The sequence below is a fragment of the Hoplias malabaricus genome, chromosome 11, assembly GCF_029633855.1.
Source record: "Hoplias malabaricus isolate fHopMal1 chromosome 11, fHopMal1.hap1, whole genome shotgun sequence".
NCBI classification, from domain to species: domain Eukaryota; kingdom Metazoa; phylum Chordata; class Actinopteri; order Characiformes; family Erythrinidae; genus Hoplias; species Hoplias malabaricus.
In genome coordinates this window covers 37,477,105-37,493,058 of record NC_089810.1, presented here as the reverse complement: position 1 = coordinate 37,493,058, position 15,954 = coordinate 37,477,105, and the positions used below count along the sequence as shown (strand labels likewise).

The 15,954-nt window shown below is 41.6% G+C and overlaps 1 protein-coding gene across 4 annotated transcripts in view; it reads right to left on the bottom strand.

Moving 5' to 3' along the window:
• The window catches only part of LOC136709609 (F-BAR and double SH3 domains protein 2), a 98,737-nt gene that overhangs the window by 10,065 nt on the left and 72,718 nt on the right, over positions 1 to 15,954 (bottom strand). For 3 of the 4 annotated variants that reach the window (XM_066684978.1, XM_066684980.1, XM_066684981.1), the window contains 6 exons: positions 13,710 to 13,832; positions 12,240 to 12,335; positions 9,347 to 9,421; positions 5,884 to 6,000; positions 5,455 to 5,559; positions 3,084 to 3,245 (listed from right to left, as the gene is read on the bottom strand). In XM_066684978.1, coding sequence (XP_066541075.1) covers positions 3,084 to 3,245; positions 5,455 to 5,559; positions 5,884 to 6,000; positions 9,347 to 9,421; positions 12,240 to 12,335; positions 13,710 to 13,832 — 678 coding nt within the window. The remainder of the gene's footprint in view (positions 1 to 3,083; positions 3,246 to 5,454; positions 5,560 to 5,883; positions 6,001 to 9,346; positions 9,422 to 12,239; positions 12,336 to 13,709; positions 13,833 to 15,954) is intronic. The other variant, XM_066684979.1, reaches the window with a different exon arrangement.

Genomic DNA, 15,954 nt, shown 5'->3' with positions numbered 1-15,954 from the left:
TCACAGCAGGTCAGGTGTCCCCTAGGGACCACAACGTGACACAAAGGCTGAAAGGTGAGATTGCCTGTTATTAACAGCCAACAGAGGAAGCACGATGAAGGTCTCTCTAAGCTCTGATTGGCTGCTGTGGTGAGCTGAAACAGAAACCTGATCTGAAATCATTCTCAATTGTTAAATAAACCTGCGCCTGGTGCTGAGCACTTCTCTGTAATGTTGACACTATAAACTAAAGATATTTACAGCTCTGTGCAGTGTTGCCTGGAGTCTAATCTGATCTGGTCAGGTTTTATATAATCAGACGCCACCTTGACCACTGTCAGTGGGAATGATCTGAGAAACAAACTTAGACCTAAAGTGAAAGTGCTTTTTAATGCAATATAAACTATCATTTTACGCCCAGAGCTAGTTAATGTACATAACCTCTCTCTCTTTATCCTTTTTATTTTAAAAAAATCATTTCCCTTTCTGTAAGAATCTCATTTTTCTCACTTATTGCATCTTAAAGGGCACATATTATGGAAAAAGCACATTTCAGTGCATGTACACATTGATCCTACCAACCCCCCAAACTGTGATATAACTCTCTCTTTATCATTCTCTTCCTCTCTCTTTCATTGCTTTTTAACATTTTCCACTTTGATATTCTCTCTTTCTTATTGCTTTTAAAGGGTTTGCTCTTTTGTGCCCTCCCTCATGCTCTTTCTCCCTCACTCTTTCTTTCCCCTTTCTCATTGATTCTTTATGATTTCCTCCTCTTACGTTATCCATCTCCTTCTCTATATTTTCTCTCACTCTGTTAATGACTTGCCCCCATATCCCCCCTCTCTCTCTCTCTCTCTCTCTCTCTCTCTCTCTCTCTCTCTCTCTCTCCTGTCTATCATCTTTTTCCTGTACCCTCATTTGCCCTTCTGTATTCTCTATATACACCTTCACATTCTCTCATACTCCCTTTTATCTCTTTCATTGCTTTTTAATGCTTTGCTCTCATACTCTCTCTCTCTCTCTCTCTCTCTCACACACACACACACACAACAGTACTTAAACCATATTGGCCCTCCTATATTCATGTTGCCTATCTCTCTTTTGTCTCTCTCTGTCTATACGCTGCAGGCTAATGTGAGGTGAATACTGAGTGAATCTGGGAGGAGGAGCAGTAGGGGAAGCTCAGAGGCCCAGTGAAACGGGAAATAAACATACTGTTAATGTTTACTCATGTCTAATTTTCTCTGCGCTAGATTAAACAGTTCATAACGTAGCTTAGCGAAAGCGACTTTCAGCCCATTTTAATGAGGTGCTGCATTAGACTGATGTAACTGTAATCTTACGGTAACCAGCAGGTGGCAGCAGAGAGTGGAAGCAGAGATGTTTCCTCATTCATTCGGTTTAAAATGGCTCATGAAATCATGATGCAAGCCATCATTTTTTATTGTGTGTCACCCACTCAACTCTCATCACCTCATCCATCAGTCCTCTATGGTTTTTAACTCTCACTGTCATTCTGTAAGGAGTCATAATTGAAGTGGAAAGCGGGAACACTCTGTTTCCCTCTGTCTACATGTACACAAACGTTCAGTTCGACAAAAACAGATTGTATTAAGAATGAAAATAGACACCCCTGATCAATTGCACATGAGGTCTAAGGTCACCAGGCTCAATGTCAATCATCACCGCACCCCCATCCTTAATATGAGGAGGAATGTTGAATAAGAAATATGGCTGTTGACCACAGTGTACACAGATTACATCGTTTTAAAAATAATTAGATCATTTTTAACTTGTTCTTTCACACTGATGGAGGAAAGTGGAGGGTTTGTGGTGAGTAAATGATTGTGAGCATTAAAGCTGAGGTCATGGCTGCTGGAGGTGTTGTGTGAACTGTTTACAAAAAGGTGAGTGTATGTGTGTGAGTGTTTGGCAGGACTGATAAAAGCACAATGCTGCTGACAGACCCAGAAAGAGTGTTTGTGTGCAGACGTCTGGGAGAGAGCGGCAGGTTTGGGGAAATGACGTTAATGAAGCTGAACCTTGTTTACGTTGGGAAGTAGAATACCCAACCTCTCGGCTCCACACAAAAAGTGAACCAGGTATGTGTGTGTGTGTGTGTGTGTGTGTGTGTGTGTGTGTTGCTGTGGGTGAAAAATGTAGGTGAAGAATTAAATTGACATAATTCCACACACTTACTCCAAATGTAGTAGATCTGCTAAGACATGTCTGCTTCATTAGTTTGGCACTGGAGCTTCAAGATTAATGTAGATAACAAGTAAAAAGTGATTTTGAAGTAGACCGACAGTTACAAAATGGAATCCTCATACATGATATGGACAAAAGTATTGGGACAGAGCACCTAATCATGGGATTCAGCTGTTTCATTTAGTCCCATTGACACAGGTGTTTAAAATCAAACATTTTTGAAACAAAGAGACATTCCAAATACCTCACTGAATTCAAGCATGGTGCTATAGTAGTCAGTGTGAAATATTCTCTTCTAGGTATTCCACCATCAACTGTGGAACTTAATTTAGGAACCACAGTAAGTCAGCCACAAAATGGCAGAACATGTAAAACTGCAGTGTGAGGTCCCGAGAAAAAAGTTGACAATGCTCTGCTAACTCTGTAACTGCAGATTTGTATGAGCAGCGATATTGTATTTGCATTTGCTGGTTGTCATAGCAGTCAAGTTCTTGACGAGTTAATCCTGTATTTATTTCAAAGCTTACTTATGGTGTTAACCATAAGCTTCCATTGTTAGAAAGATTAAGCTTGTAGTTCCTGTGCAAAGATAAAGAACAAAAAAACCTCACACAGTGTTACTCATAACAATAGGTAAGGGATGGTGTTTTGAGTAACGTGTATACAGCAATGGCAGTTCACATCCAGGTAAGTACAGAGGGAGGGATTTGGGGTAATAAGGGTATGAAGAGGGCAAAGAGCGGGATCGTGGGTTGTGAATGTATATTATGGGGTGTGTACTGAGAGTGAAGTTGTGGTTAATGATAAGGGCTGTATATTAACATGGAGGACTGATAGAGAGGAGTCGTGGGTCAGGATTGTATGGCAAGGGTAGAATATAAAGGGGTGCATACTGAGAGTGAAGGATCGTGGGTAGTGAGGGAGGGCAGGGATGCCCAGCGTTCATTCTCCAGTTCCTCCATCACCTGGTTCATAGCACTCTTCAGCCACGTATCCACGGAAACGCCCACCTGTCGCAGCAGGTCCAGACGGGCTTCTGCTTTCAGCTTTACCGTCTGAAAGAGAGAGAGGTAATGAATGTCTATGAAACAACGTGACACACACACACACACACACACGCACACACTAAACTTGCAGAGTCAGAGTAGGGCTGCCATGAACTGCTAATTTTGTTACATCAGCTAATAGATGATCAGGTGGATAGCATCATGCTGAGGAATGGGTGGGAGGAAGGGAGGACACTCTTACACACATACACACACACACACACACACACAAACACAGACTACCCACTCAGAGAGAGAAAGAGAGAGAGAGAGAGAGAGAGATACATAGAGAGAGAGAAAGAGAGAGAGAGAGACAGATACATAGAGAGAGAGAGAGAGAGAGAGAGAGAGACAGATACATAGAGAGAGAGAAAGAGAGAGAGAGATACATAGAGAGAGAGAGAAAGAGATAGAGACAGATACATAGAGAGAGAGAGATACATAGAGATAGAGAGAGAGAGAGAGAGGGAGACAGATACATAGAGAGAGAGAGAGAGAGAGAGGGAGACAGATACATAGAGAGAGAGAAAGAGAGAGAGACAGATACATAGAGAGAGAGAGGGAGACAGATACATTGAGAGAGAGAGAGAGAGGGAGACAGATACATAGAGAGAAAGAAAGAGAGAGAGACAGATACATAGAGAGAGAGAGAGAGAGAGACAGATACATAGAGAGAGAGAGAGAGACAGATACATAGAGAGAGAGAGAGAGACAGATACATAGAGAGAGAGAGAGGGAGACAGATACATAGAGAGAGAGAGAGAGAGAGAGAGAGACAAACTGAGAGAAATATAGAAATAGAAATGCTCCAAAATGACTTTTCCTCTCTTATAATATTACTCTTTTGTAGATACATGTTTTCCTTAGAACAGTCATGATATATGAGTAGACTGGTCGGCAACCAACCATACTTCACTTGTACTCTGCAATCCTGAAAGAATATGCAAGGCTGGAATAAAAATAAAGCCGTGGTTCTTGATTAAATATTCCAGCCGTAATTCTCAGAAAGGAAAAAGCACGCAGACACACACACACACACACACACACACACACACACACACACACACACACACACACACACACACACACACACACACACACACACACACACACACACACACACACACACACACACACACACACACACACAACACTGCCAGATGTCTCTAAACATCCCATACTGGTTTCTCTTAATGAGAAACATCAGTGGCAACTCTCATGTCTCAGAAACACTGAGTGAACTTTCACAGAAAAAGCGCCTCCGGCACTTTAGATGAACTCAGACCAAAAGAGAGAGGAAGAGCAGCGCTGCTCTTAAACACCGCTAAAGAAATGTGACACCGAACAAATCTTTGTGTAACTGCTTTTTTATCGCGGTGAAAAACAGAGGAAAGGGCACACAAAAGCCTGTTGCCATTTTCACAGGAAACCTCTGCGCTTTAATAACTGATGCTAAGTACACTTCCTGCTACAGTCGGTTCAGCTTCCTGCTTTACAATGAGCTGCAATGCAAAAAAAAAAAAAATAAGAAAATCATAATGTTCTCAAACTGACCTCTCATCCTCTGCTTATTTTACTCCCCCCAGTGCTTATCCATTAGCTCTTAATGGGGTGATTAAATATTAATCACAGACTAATAAAGGATCTGTAGAGGAGTTCTTTTAAGTTTATGGGCAGCAATATGAAAAGCAGCATCCCCACAGCAGCTGTACTGAAGCTCTCTGCTACAATAAGTCGACTTTCGTAGCAGAATATGCTTCAATATAATAAATATTTGATAACTACAGGATTTAATATTACATTGAGCAGAAACTTTAAACAGTGTAATATCAGTTTCTGCCAGAAGGGGAATCCAGGGCCAACTGCAGTAATGGGAAAACATAGCGAGGAAAAACGGAGAGGTGGTCATATTGATCACACAGGAAGACAGAGACAGACAGCTCTCAGAAAACATCAATACAGAGAGAAAGAGAGAGGTACATAAGACAAACTCAAGATTAAACTCATCTCTCTCGCCTTTGCCTTTACTGTGTTCGTACACAAACCTACTGACCAATGGAAATGACACAAATAATAAATAAAACAACAACTCTGGACAGTGGTTTCAGAAAGTCTTGTAAACTACATTAGGTTTAAACACGATAATGTTATTTCCTACAGTCAGACTGCGCTTAAAATGTTAAATCCAAGATCTTGCGCACACAAACAGAAAGGTTACCTCTGCTTTGCGGATGTTCTCTTTGGCTTCCTCTATTTTATATTCCAGATCGTTTCTACTCTGTTCTGAGGGAGGCGTTCCTTGCCTCTCACACTCCTCCAAAACCTGCAATCACACACCAGACACTGCATATCAATAGTAATCAATACCGATAATTCATCAGTCATACACACACTGAAGCAATGGATTCTACAAGAACAAACACCAGGAGGGGACAGCCTTTTATTGTTTTTATCATATTCAAGCTTGACTCTAAAACGAATGCAGGAACTTTCAGACAGAGGATGCATTAAATGTAAAGTTGATGACTGAGTGTAATAACTTTCATTATCTTCTGATTTTCAGTCCAATTCTTTCAATATTCTATAAAAATCTTTGAAAATTATTAGTGTGTGTTTGTGTGTGTGTGAGAGAGAGAGAGAGACTGACCCGTTTGTAATGAATGATGTTCTTGTGCTCTCGAGCCACACGTGTTGCCCATCTCCGTGCCTCTTTATTCAGACTGTGCTCCTCTGTGGTGCCTGTCTCAGACTCCAATTGCCGACTCTATAACACACACACACACACACACACACACACACACACACACACACACACACACACACACACACAAAGACACACATTTCAATATACTGCTCCTTAACGGTTAAGCATTACTGATATTGGATGTGTACAATATCAGAAAGATAATCAGAAAAGCATTTTACCCAAAGTCAACAAACCAAAGTGATCCAGCCAACAACACCCTGTGGGCAGCACCCCTTGACACTAGAGAACGACTGACATCATTTGTGTAGTAACATATAAGCTCCAGTCTCTGAGCTTACCTCGAAGACCAACAAGGTAAGCTCCGTATATATGTACTACATGGATATCACAAAACTACTGTGGGTGTATTTTGTCCATGTAATGTATGAATATCACTAGAATTTTAACAGATGTTTAATAACAAGCCCAATAGCCCTGCTCCTAAAAGAGTGCTGGGCTTCCCCTATTTCTCCACTGAATCACATCCAAAGCCCAGTCCTGACCAATCAGCTTAGAGAGGATTAATTCATCCAGAGGAGTGTGCATGAAGGAGGGGAAGCATGCAGCAGAGAGACAAGTGGAGAGAGAGAGAGAGAGAGAGAGAGATACAGCTTGTGTTTTCCTAATTCCTCAGACTGGATGAAACATCAGGAAAGCTGCTTTTAGGGAAAACCCCCATAAATCAGGTCATATATAAACTCCACACAGAACTGACCAGATATTACTTTTACTCTTTTGACACAGAGCTTCAAACACAGTCTTGACCTCTGTAGTTATGTCATTTCCTCTCCATCCCATCCTCACCCCACCACTCCTCATTTCTTTCACTGTGTTAACTGTTCACAACAAACAACAATAGAAGGTCAAAAATGATGTCAAATTTCTCTTTGACGTGAAAACGTAATGTTAAGGAGGTATCTCCTTCTCATGGAGAAGCTCCTAAAGATTAATTTAAAAACATCATTTGATGACTTTCCTCTATACTATGTTTAATTCCTGCAATTTCACTGTATTGTAACTACATTTAATAAACCTCATCTGTCTCACTGACTCCTTTTTTACTGATATACACAGGTACTTAACAGAACTTAAAGAACTACTAACAATAACAACTCAGTTACAGCTCCTAAACCACTGAAGATCACTGATGAATGGATAAGAATGACACAATGGTGATTGGAAATATATTACAGTCCATGAGACTGAACACAAGGGTGTGTATGTTGGAGTGTGTGTATCACAGACTTTATGATGGCGCAGAAGCCTACATTACAATCAGTACAAAGTGTATTGACCCAAGACAGGATGTAAACAAAAGTGCAGACAACAGCAATCAACAGAAAACAAACACAGGTGGACAGGATACAGTCTGTAACTGTACACCTGAATAGTGCAGCAATAAAATAGGTGTTTCCAATAAACTGACCACTGAGAGGAGGCATATAGAAGAGTATTTAGAGTGCATTATTACTTGTTTTTTTGGACTGTCACCGTTAAAATACGTTAACCCAGGATCTAAAGTTAAAGTAGAGGTTTAATAAAAAAAAAAATTAATAAAAATTATATATATATACACAGAAGAAGTCCTCGGGTTACGTCAGTCCCGAGTTACGATGTTTCGTGGTTACGACACATCTCCCATTTACTGTATAAAGCCTTGTTTCGACTTAAGTGGTTTTGCGTTGTAAACATCGTAACGCAAACTTCGTGTTTGGTGTGCGCGGTGGAAGAATACGCGGTTACACGGCTCGGGACCGAGGAGGACGGCGTCACCCCAGTCGCACTGTACGCCATTTTAGCTCGCTGCTACGTCGTTCTCTCTCACGTGTGCAGGTGTGTGTTTGATTTTGTGAACTTTTTTGCCCTTCATTATGGCTCCCAAGCGTAAGGCAGACTCTTCTGATGGCAGTGCATCGAAGAAGAGGAAAGCCATCACCGTGATTCGATAAGGGGGAAACAGCGACAAACATTGGCTGGTCGCTTGGACTTAGTCGCTACGATTATCAAGGATAAAGATCGCATCCTTGAACATGTGAAAGGATCTGCTCCTATGAAATCGACAGTGATAACCAAGCAGCGTAGTGGTCTTATTGTTGAGATGGAAAGATTATTAGTGCTTTGGTTGGAAGACCAAAATCCACAGTGTATCCCAGTAAGCCTTATGGTGATTCAGGAGAAGGCTAAAAGATTGTTTGAAACGTTGAAAAAACGTTTCATTTCATTATTAAACGTATTTTATACGTGTTTTTTGATAATTACGGTGTTAGAATAGGATAAGTGCTTACAGTATGTTATTTACGTACAGTATGTACGTATGTTCCGACTTACACCAGAAATCGGTTTACGACGCGACGTAGGAACGACGTAGGATCAACGTCGTAAGTCGAGGACCCCCCTGTATATATATATATATATATACACACACAGTACTGCGCAAAAGTTTTAGGCACCAGAGATTATGAAATTTAAAAAGCTATTTATACGAGCAGTAAGTGTTTATTTTCTAAAAGACAAACAAACAACAGATAATGCCCAACATTAGAATAAACCCAATAACATTATTCCAGTGAGTGGGATATTCTCTGTGGGAATGTGTTGGTTTCATTATTTTCAAATCTCTCCTCTACTTGTTTTATATTATTTGTTTGTATTTACTGTGATTATATATAACTTTATACAAGCTCCACACTCACTGAGAAGACATTAGTTTAAATATATATCATTATCTTAGGTGCCTAAGGCTTCTGCACTGTACTGTATATATTCGGTATAAAATTGTTCCAAAGTGTGTTCTTTGCATTAGACACACCGCCTTATACTCACTAAAAGTACATTAGACCAGAAGGGCCCAAATATCAGCACACAACACAAACACGCAGACATTCCCAGAAAGACATGCAATGGCAGTGGATGAACACTAGGGGTGTAAATCTTTGACCTGGATTATTTACTAATTCATTCATTGTCTGTAAGCGTTTATCCAATTCAGGGTCGCGGTGGGTCCAGAGCCTACCCAGGAATCACTGCGCGCAAGGCAGGAACGCACCCTGGAGGGGGCGCCAGTCCATCAGAGGGCAACAAACACTCTCACCTTCACTTGAACTGGATTAGTAATAATTCAATTGGAAGAAAAGCTGGATACTATCCAAACAGGTAGTCCATTTTTCTGCTGCTGTGAGCAACATGCTACTAGAAGTAAGCACAAAATACTGGCACAGAAGCTTAGGGAATACCTTTCCATTTTTACCATTACATCCGTGATCACAGACATCAACATCCCCAGTGGACACTGCACATTCAGGAATGGACCGACTGCACTGTTGCATGATGGGAAAATGAGGTTGTTGACTGTGTGTGGCTGTACCTGGGCCAGTGTCATTCTCATCACACTGACGGCCGATGGCTCAATGTCCACCAACTGCTGCACGGAGCTCAGAGTCTGAGCCAGGAAACACACACACACACACACACACACACACACAGGTTCGAAGCAGGGAAAACAGAGTTAGAAGGAAGCACAGGTTAGTTAAGCACAGAAAGCACAGGAAGGTAAGAGAGAAAAAGGATTAATAATAGGGCCATCTCCCTCCCGTCGCCCAATCATAGCACGAGTGCATTATTAATTAAAATACATATTCTAATCCTACTCCAACATAAGATATCTGACGTAGACCTCTACTGTTGTGTAGTAAAGGCATTCTGATGAAGACTACATGCCCAAAGGTTGGTAGAACACCCGTACAATTAGGGAATTCAGCTACTGACCTCACCTGACCCCACTCATATTCTCACACTGACACTAATGTGTCACCCTTTCATGTAAAGCCTTCCTAGAAACAGAAGCTGTGTCTGCATCGAAGGGGGCAACTACCTGTTAATGCCCTTCAATAGAGAAGAAATGTACATACACTCTCACAAAAATGTGTAGAGGGCACTTGTGGTCCATTTTAAAAACAAAATAGAAAATGCAGGAGAACAAATAAGTGTCACGAGCTTCAAACGTGTAATTAAACTGTTACTGTCATATTCTTATTCAGGGAAAGCCTTTGTCAGACGCTAAACATTAGCAAAGACAGAATTAGGAGCCAGGAGAAGTTTCTAGAAAGAGAGGAAGAGTCTAAAAAAACAAAAAGATTTGAAGAGATTTGAGTTAATAAGCTGACAGCATGTCACAGTGGGCGAGAGGAACAACAAGAACAGCAGAAATGAGAGAGAGAGAGAGAGAGAGAGAGGCTAACAGACAGAGAAAGAGAGGTAAAAAGATTAAGTGAGAGACGGAGAGACATTGAGGGGGTGTTCGGTTTGTAGAGGAGTTTAGCTGTGAGTTGGAATTAATCGTGAGGAGCAAAAATATCTTTCAAACTCAGTGAACCACGAGGAGTGCTGCATTCTTATATAAGACAAAGTAGACAAAAATTGCCAAAATAAAAAAACGAGGCCTATTTTAAACTTATAGAGCGGTTTTTAATCAGCGACGCTGCTGCATAGTCGCCGTGGTGATAACACACGATGTGAGGATGTATGCTTCTGTCTCACACACTTCCGGAGGTGTCTACTGGAGAGGATAAATATAGCGAGTGAAGAAAAGACCGGGGAGAGAGAGAGAGAGAGCGATAGGCAGTGAGACTGGGGGGTGGTGTATTTGTCCTGAGGTGTGACACGATGCTGAGACGTGTGTGTGCATGTGAGAGAAGGTGATGAAGATAAAGATGTAAAATCTAAATAAAATCTAACATTTCAAACATGGAGAGTTTTCACAAGAAGCCAAACGAAAGAAAATCTTTCCCCTTTTTGGCCAAACGTGATCAAACCTCCCATCTCCATTTCAGCAGTTTCTCACTTTTTAATCTAATCTGAAAAATTGGTGGCGTTGGGAGTGAAGGATCGGCACTGTCTTCCTCCTTCAATCCATGGCTGAGGGGACCTTGAGCAAGGCACCGAACCCCCAATTGTTCCCCGGGCGCTGGGGATGGCTGCCTGCCGCTCCAGGTGTTGTTCACAGCCCCTAGTGCACTAGTGCGAGAGTGTGTTTACTGCCAGAGAAGGGTTAAACAACGTGGAAGACACGTCTCATTGTATGTTGTACAATAAAAAACAATTTTTGTGCTTAAAAAATAAATAAATAAAAAATTCAAAAATTGGGACGCTGAGCTAAATGTAAATATAAACAGAATGCAGTAAAGTGCACGTCATTTAGCTCTATATTTATATGTAAAATGGATATCTATAATGTTGAAACTGGGAAATTTAATTGTATTTTGAAAAGTATTTGCTCATTTTGAATTTGATGCCAGCAACACAGTTCAAAAAGATGGGACATGGGGAAAAAAACGGTTTTCTCACTGGTCTTAGTTCATTCATTAATTCATTCATTATCTGTAACCCTTATCCAGTTCAGGGTCGCGGTGGGTCCAGAGCCTACCTGGAATCATTGGGCGCAAGGCGGGAACACACCCTGGAGGGGGCGCCAGTCCTTCACAGGGCAACACACACACATTCACACCTATGGGCACTTTTTTGAGTCGCCAATCCACCTACCACTTGTGTTTTTGGACTGTGGGAGGAAACTAGAGCACCTGGAGTAAACCCACACAGACACAGGGAGAACACACCACACTCCTCACAGACAGTCACCCGGAGCGGGAATCGAACCCACAACCTCCAGGGCCCTGGAGCTGTGTAACTTCGACACTACCTGCTGCACCACCGTGCCGCCCTTAGTTGGTCTTAGTTGTCATTGTCTAAAACTGTTGCTAGCTGTTTAACTTATTGGACATTTGCACTAGTCTTATTCATTGCAGCTGAGTCTTCAGTTCTTCCAAACTGTTGTCAATTTGCTGAATCGGGCACTAGTTCTTCAGCAATGGCGCTAGTTCTCAGACATTGGCAACAGTTCTAAGATACGGTCATATGTTCTTTAACATCAGCATTAGGTCTTTAAAACTGACACTAGTTCTTCAGACCACACACTTCTTCTTCAACCTATGTGCAATGGTTCATTACAGGCCCAAGTTCTTAGAGCTTTGCAGTAGTTGTTTGACACCTTTGCTACTTTTTTAGACGTGCTAATTCTCCGGGTGCGGTATTTACACTGGGATTATAACTGTGTTTAACGTAGCTGAAGCATCAGATCCCAAAACATGCAGAAAGAAACCGAATCTGGGAATGATTACTCCACGATTATAAGATTTTTAAGATTACTGACTTGTCATTCATATTTTCTAGTGAGTGGACATGTGTGTGTGTGTAGAACTCACCGTGTCGCTGTCACAGGCCTGAAACTGGAAGTCTTGTGCTTTGTGGAAAACAGGATTCTCCTGCAGGAAGAGCTGCTGGTTGAAGTCCTGCACCACCTTCAGGAAGGAGACACAATCAGCGTGTTAAGCCCCTTTCACACATGCATGGTAATCCAGAAATGTTCCGGAGTTTACCCGGAGGAGCTGTATGTGTGAACGCAACCCCCCGCAACATTCATCTCGGACCTTACCCGGACTCTATCCTCCTCACGCCCTAGTAAAGACTCCCGGGAAAGTCAGAGTCAGCGCATGTGTTTCATTTCCCACTGTGAAAGTGCACTGAATGTGTGAACGACCACTCTAGGACCTCTCCGGACCTGATAATCTGGAGTTTCTCTGGAAATTCTCCAGAGTTCATGTGTGAAATTAAAACAGTGTGGGCTCAAAACAATATTAAAGAGCTAATAAGAACTGAAAATGTTGACTATTAAACAGTCTGTATTAGGAATACCCTTTGGCCCTTTGAACTATTTCTATCGGTCCATTCGTCATGAAATATTCACACACCCTGCTGTGTTCAAATGACGTAGTAAACAAAAAATCCACAAAAATGGAGATTTGTGACGTGCGAACCATGCCTGATGTAAGCAGGGCAAGGAAACGGAACTCATAGTGCTTTTCCACCAAAAGAACTCTAGTTCTTGAACCGGTTCGGTTCCTGATTGTTGGAGCCTTGGTTCTTTCCAGTGAACTGGCCCACGTTTCTACTCGGTTCCACACGTTTAGAGGGAACCAAGCATACATCTTCGGCAAGGGAATACAGCACCAGGGCTCTTCTCTGGTTCCAGCTGGGAACAAAGCTGGGCACGCACACACACACACACACACACACACACACACACACACACAAATCTCCCAAGGTGAATGCAGCTCTCCCTGACGTGAGGGGAGGAAACTGACTCTCTCCAGTGTATCTTGATTGTACACATCAGGGGAGAAGGCTGAAGTAATTCTGTACATTTATGCACTGTCTTTCTGTGTGTGTGTCTGTCTGTGTCTGTGTGTATGTAGCAAAGAGAGTTTCTACATAGTGGAGTATTTAATGAGGCGCTGGCAAACAGCTATTTCTGGGAATGCAGAGGATTGAGAGAGAGAGAGAGAAAGGGAGAGAGAGAGAGAGAAAGGGAGAGAGAGGGAGGGAGAGAGACAGAGAGAGAGAGAGGTTGGGAGAGAGAGAGAGAGAGAGAGAGGGAGAGAGAGAGAGAGAAAGAGAGGTTGGGAGAGAGAGAGGGGACAAAAAGTACAGACTCAAAGAGAAAGAAGAGGCGAGACATAGGAAAGAGCCTTACAGAAAAACAGACAGTGAGAGAGAGAGAGACAGAGAGAGAGAGAAAGAGATGGATGGAGAGAGACAGAGGGGGTGAGAGACAGAGGGACAAAGAGAGAGAGAGGAAGAGAGAAATGGAGAGAGAGAGTGTGTGCATGACTCACTCGGCTGGACTTCTCCAGAAGAAATTGGAACGTGTTGTGGACGGCTTGGACAGCTTCCAACTCTGTCCGGCAGAACGACATCAAGTAATCCTTCACGTGATCATAAACATTACCATCCAGAGCCTGAGAGAGAGAGAGAGAGAGAGAGAGAGAGACAGAGAGAGAATTACTCATGTTACCAAGCGTTATGAAGCTAATAATGCATAAAGGATAAATTTAATTGCTTAAATATCTGGCCAAAACATATTATGCTTTCTGTGAGCTGCTTTTTTTTTTTTTTTTACCAATTTATAAAAGATACACAAACAATTGCATACATTTTGCTGTATTAAGTAACAAACATTTGGTTCATAAACAATTACACGATAAACAAAAAAGAAATAAAATCTAAAAATGTGCCTCTTTTGTGATGTTTCAAAGGGTTAACAACTTGACAGGTTCTGATCTGATCGTGGGATAATTTAGGTGTGTAGCATAATGCTAACAAAGAAGCTACATTAGCCTTGTAGCTCCAGTGAAAACAAAAGAAGCAACTTCAGATAACAAACATGTCTTGGCTGAATAACTGCTTTTGTTTGTTTTAGGGGGAAATTATGAACTGGATTTTTGAACAAAGTGTGCTTTTAAAGTGTGAAAGGAGGGTGAATATGAGTTCCATTCCCCTTCCCCTCACTTAACTGGGTAGTGGAACCAGAGCTGTTTCTCCTGACTGTGTAATCTTTGGACCAGAGCAGAGTGTTCAAACAGCAGCAGCTGCTGGGAAAGGTTAGTCAGTTCAGATTCCACGGCCTTGACGCGCAAAAACACAACTCAAAACCTCCTTCTTCTGTTCCTACTTTTGGACTTTTTACCTCACCGTGCTTGAATCCCCCTTCTCTGCTTCTCAGAAAAGACTCGGTTAGACAGAAGTGTACTCTATTAATGGCTTGTAATTTCCAAATTACACTATAGGTCAAAACCGCTTGTAGATAAAAAAACTACCCCTTACACATATTCACCTTAAAATACAATTATTTATATCAGGGGGACATTATTTTTGTCCCTCATAACAACAACAAGTCTCCACAATATGAGTGTGTAAACAAACTGCAGTCCTCACAACATGATGAATATCTAGACCACACACACACACACACAGATGAATCACTTCCACTCTGAAACAATAGCTGTATTTTGCATTTTCCACACATTTTGTAATAATCACTGCTTGTCTGTTGCCTTATTCTAGTAGATTCTATCAGACTTCAGCTTGGAGCGCTTACCATTTACTTCAAAACTTTGGTGTTACACACAATTACACAAAAGGGATTTCCTCTAAGCACCATCCAAGCCCTTTAGGATGAGTTGGAGTGGTGTTTGTGATCCAGAATTAATCATTTAACAACCGTACCTGAACTCAGTAAAGTTTATTTGGCTGCATCCCATCACCTTCTCAGAGCAAAGTTCCAAAAGCTGTTCTGGATGAATCTTTGTCTACTGTATTTGAGCGTGTAGTGTACATTAGTTGACAAAGGACTTTATGTTTAACACTCATTACACACACATACACACACAACCAAAATGAAGACTGTGACAAATAAGGGGAATCCCAGCGATAAAGGGTATTTTTACACCGTGAGCTGTTCTCTTTCCCCTTGACCACAACCAGCCATTTAAGGAAGGACAATGAATCACTGAAGCTATATTAGTTAACCTGAAACCACATCCAAATAAAAAAAATCAAACATCATACACAGACACAGACGCACACACAAAGAAGCGCGGTGCAGGAAGCGTCTGAGAAAATTAGCCAGGAGTCTGAGGAAAGAAAGGTTATGCTTAATGAAAAAATATATTGATCTGAAAATGAGGATTCGACTGTGATGATGATTCCGCTGTGATTCTGGAACGTTAGAACTGAGACTAATGAGGCATTAGAACGTCACTCAGTTCTAGATCATGGGCAGATGCTTCAGAGCATTCCAATTATTTCATGTTTTATACAAGAAATACAGAAACATTGTGTGCAAAATTAAAGGTGCACCGTAACACAGTTGAACACCATAATAACTGCATTTAGTTCATTATAAAACTACGTTAATATCGGCCAAAAACACCTGAAATAGCTTTGGAAATGTGTGTACTGGGGCAATTGTTTTCTTGGTCAAGAGGTGGAGCTCTAGAGGCACACACTTCTCCTCCTCTACAGTCTCCTTCGTGTGAGGAGGAAAGAAAAAGCCGTGCATATGAACGAGAATAGGGCAGC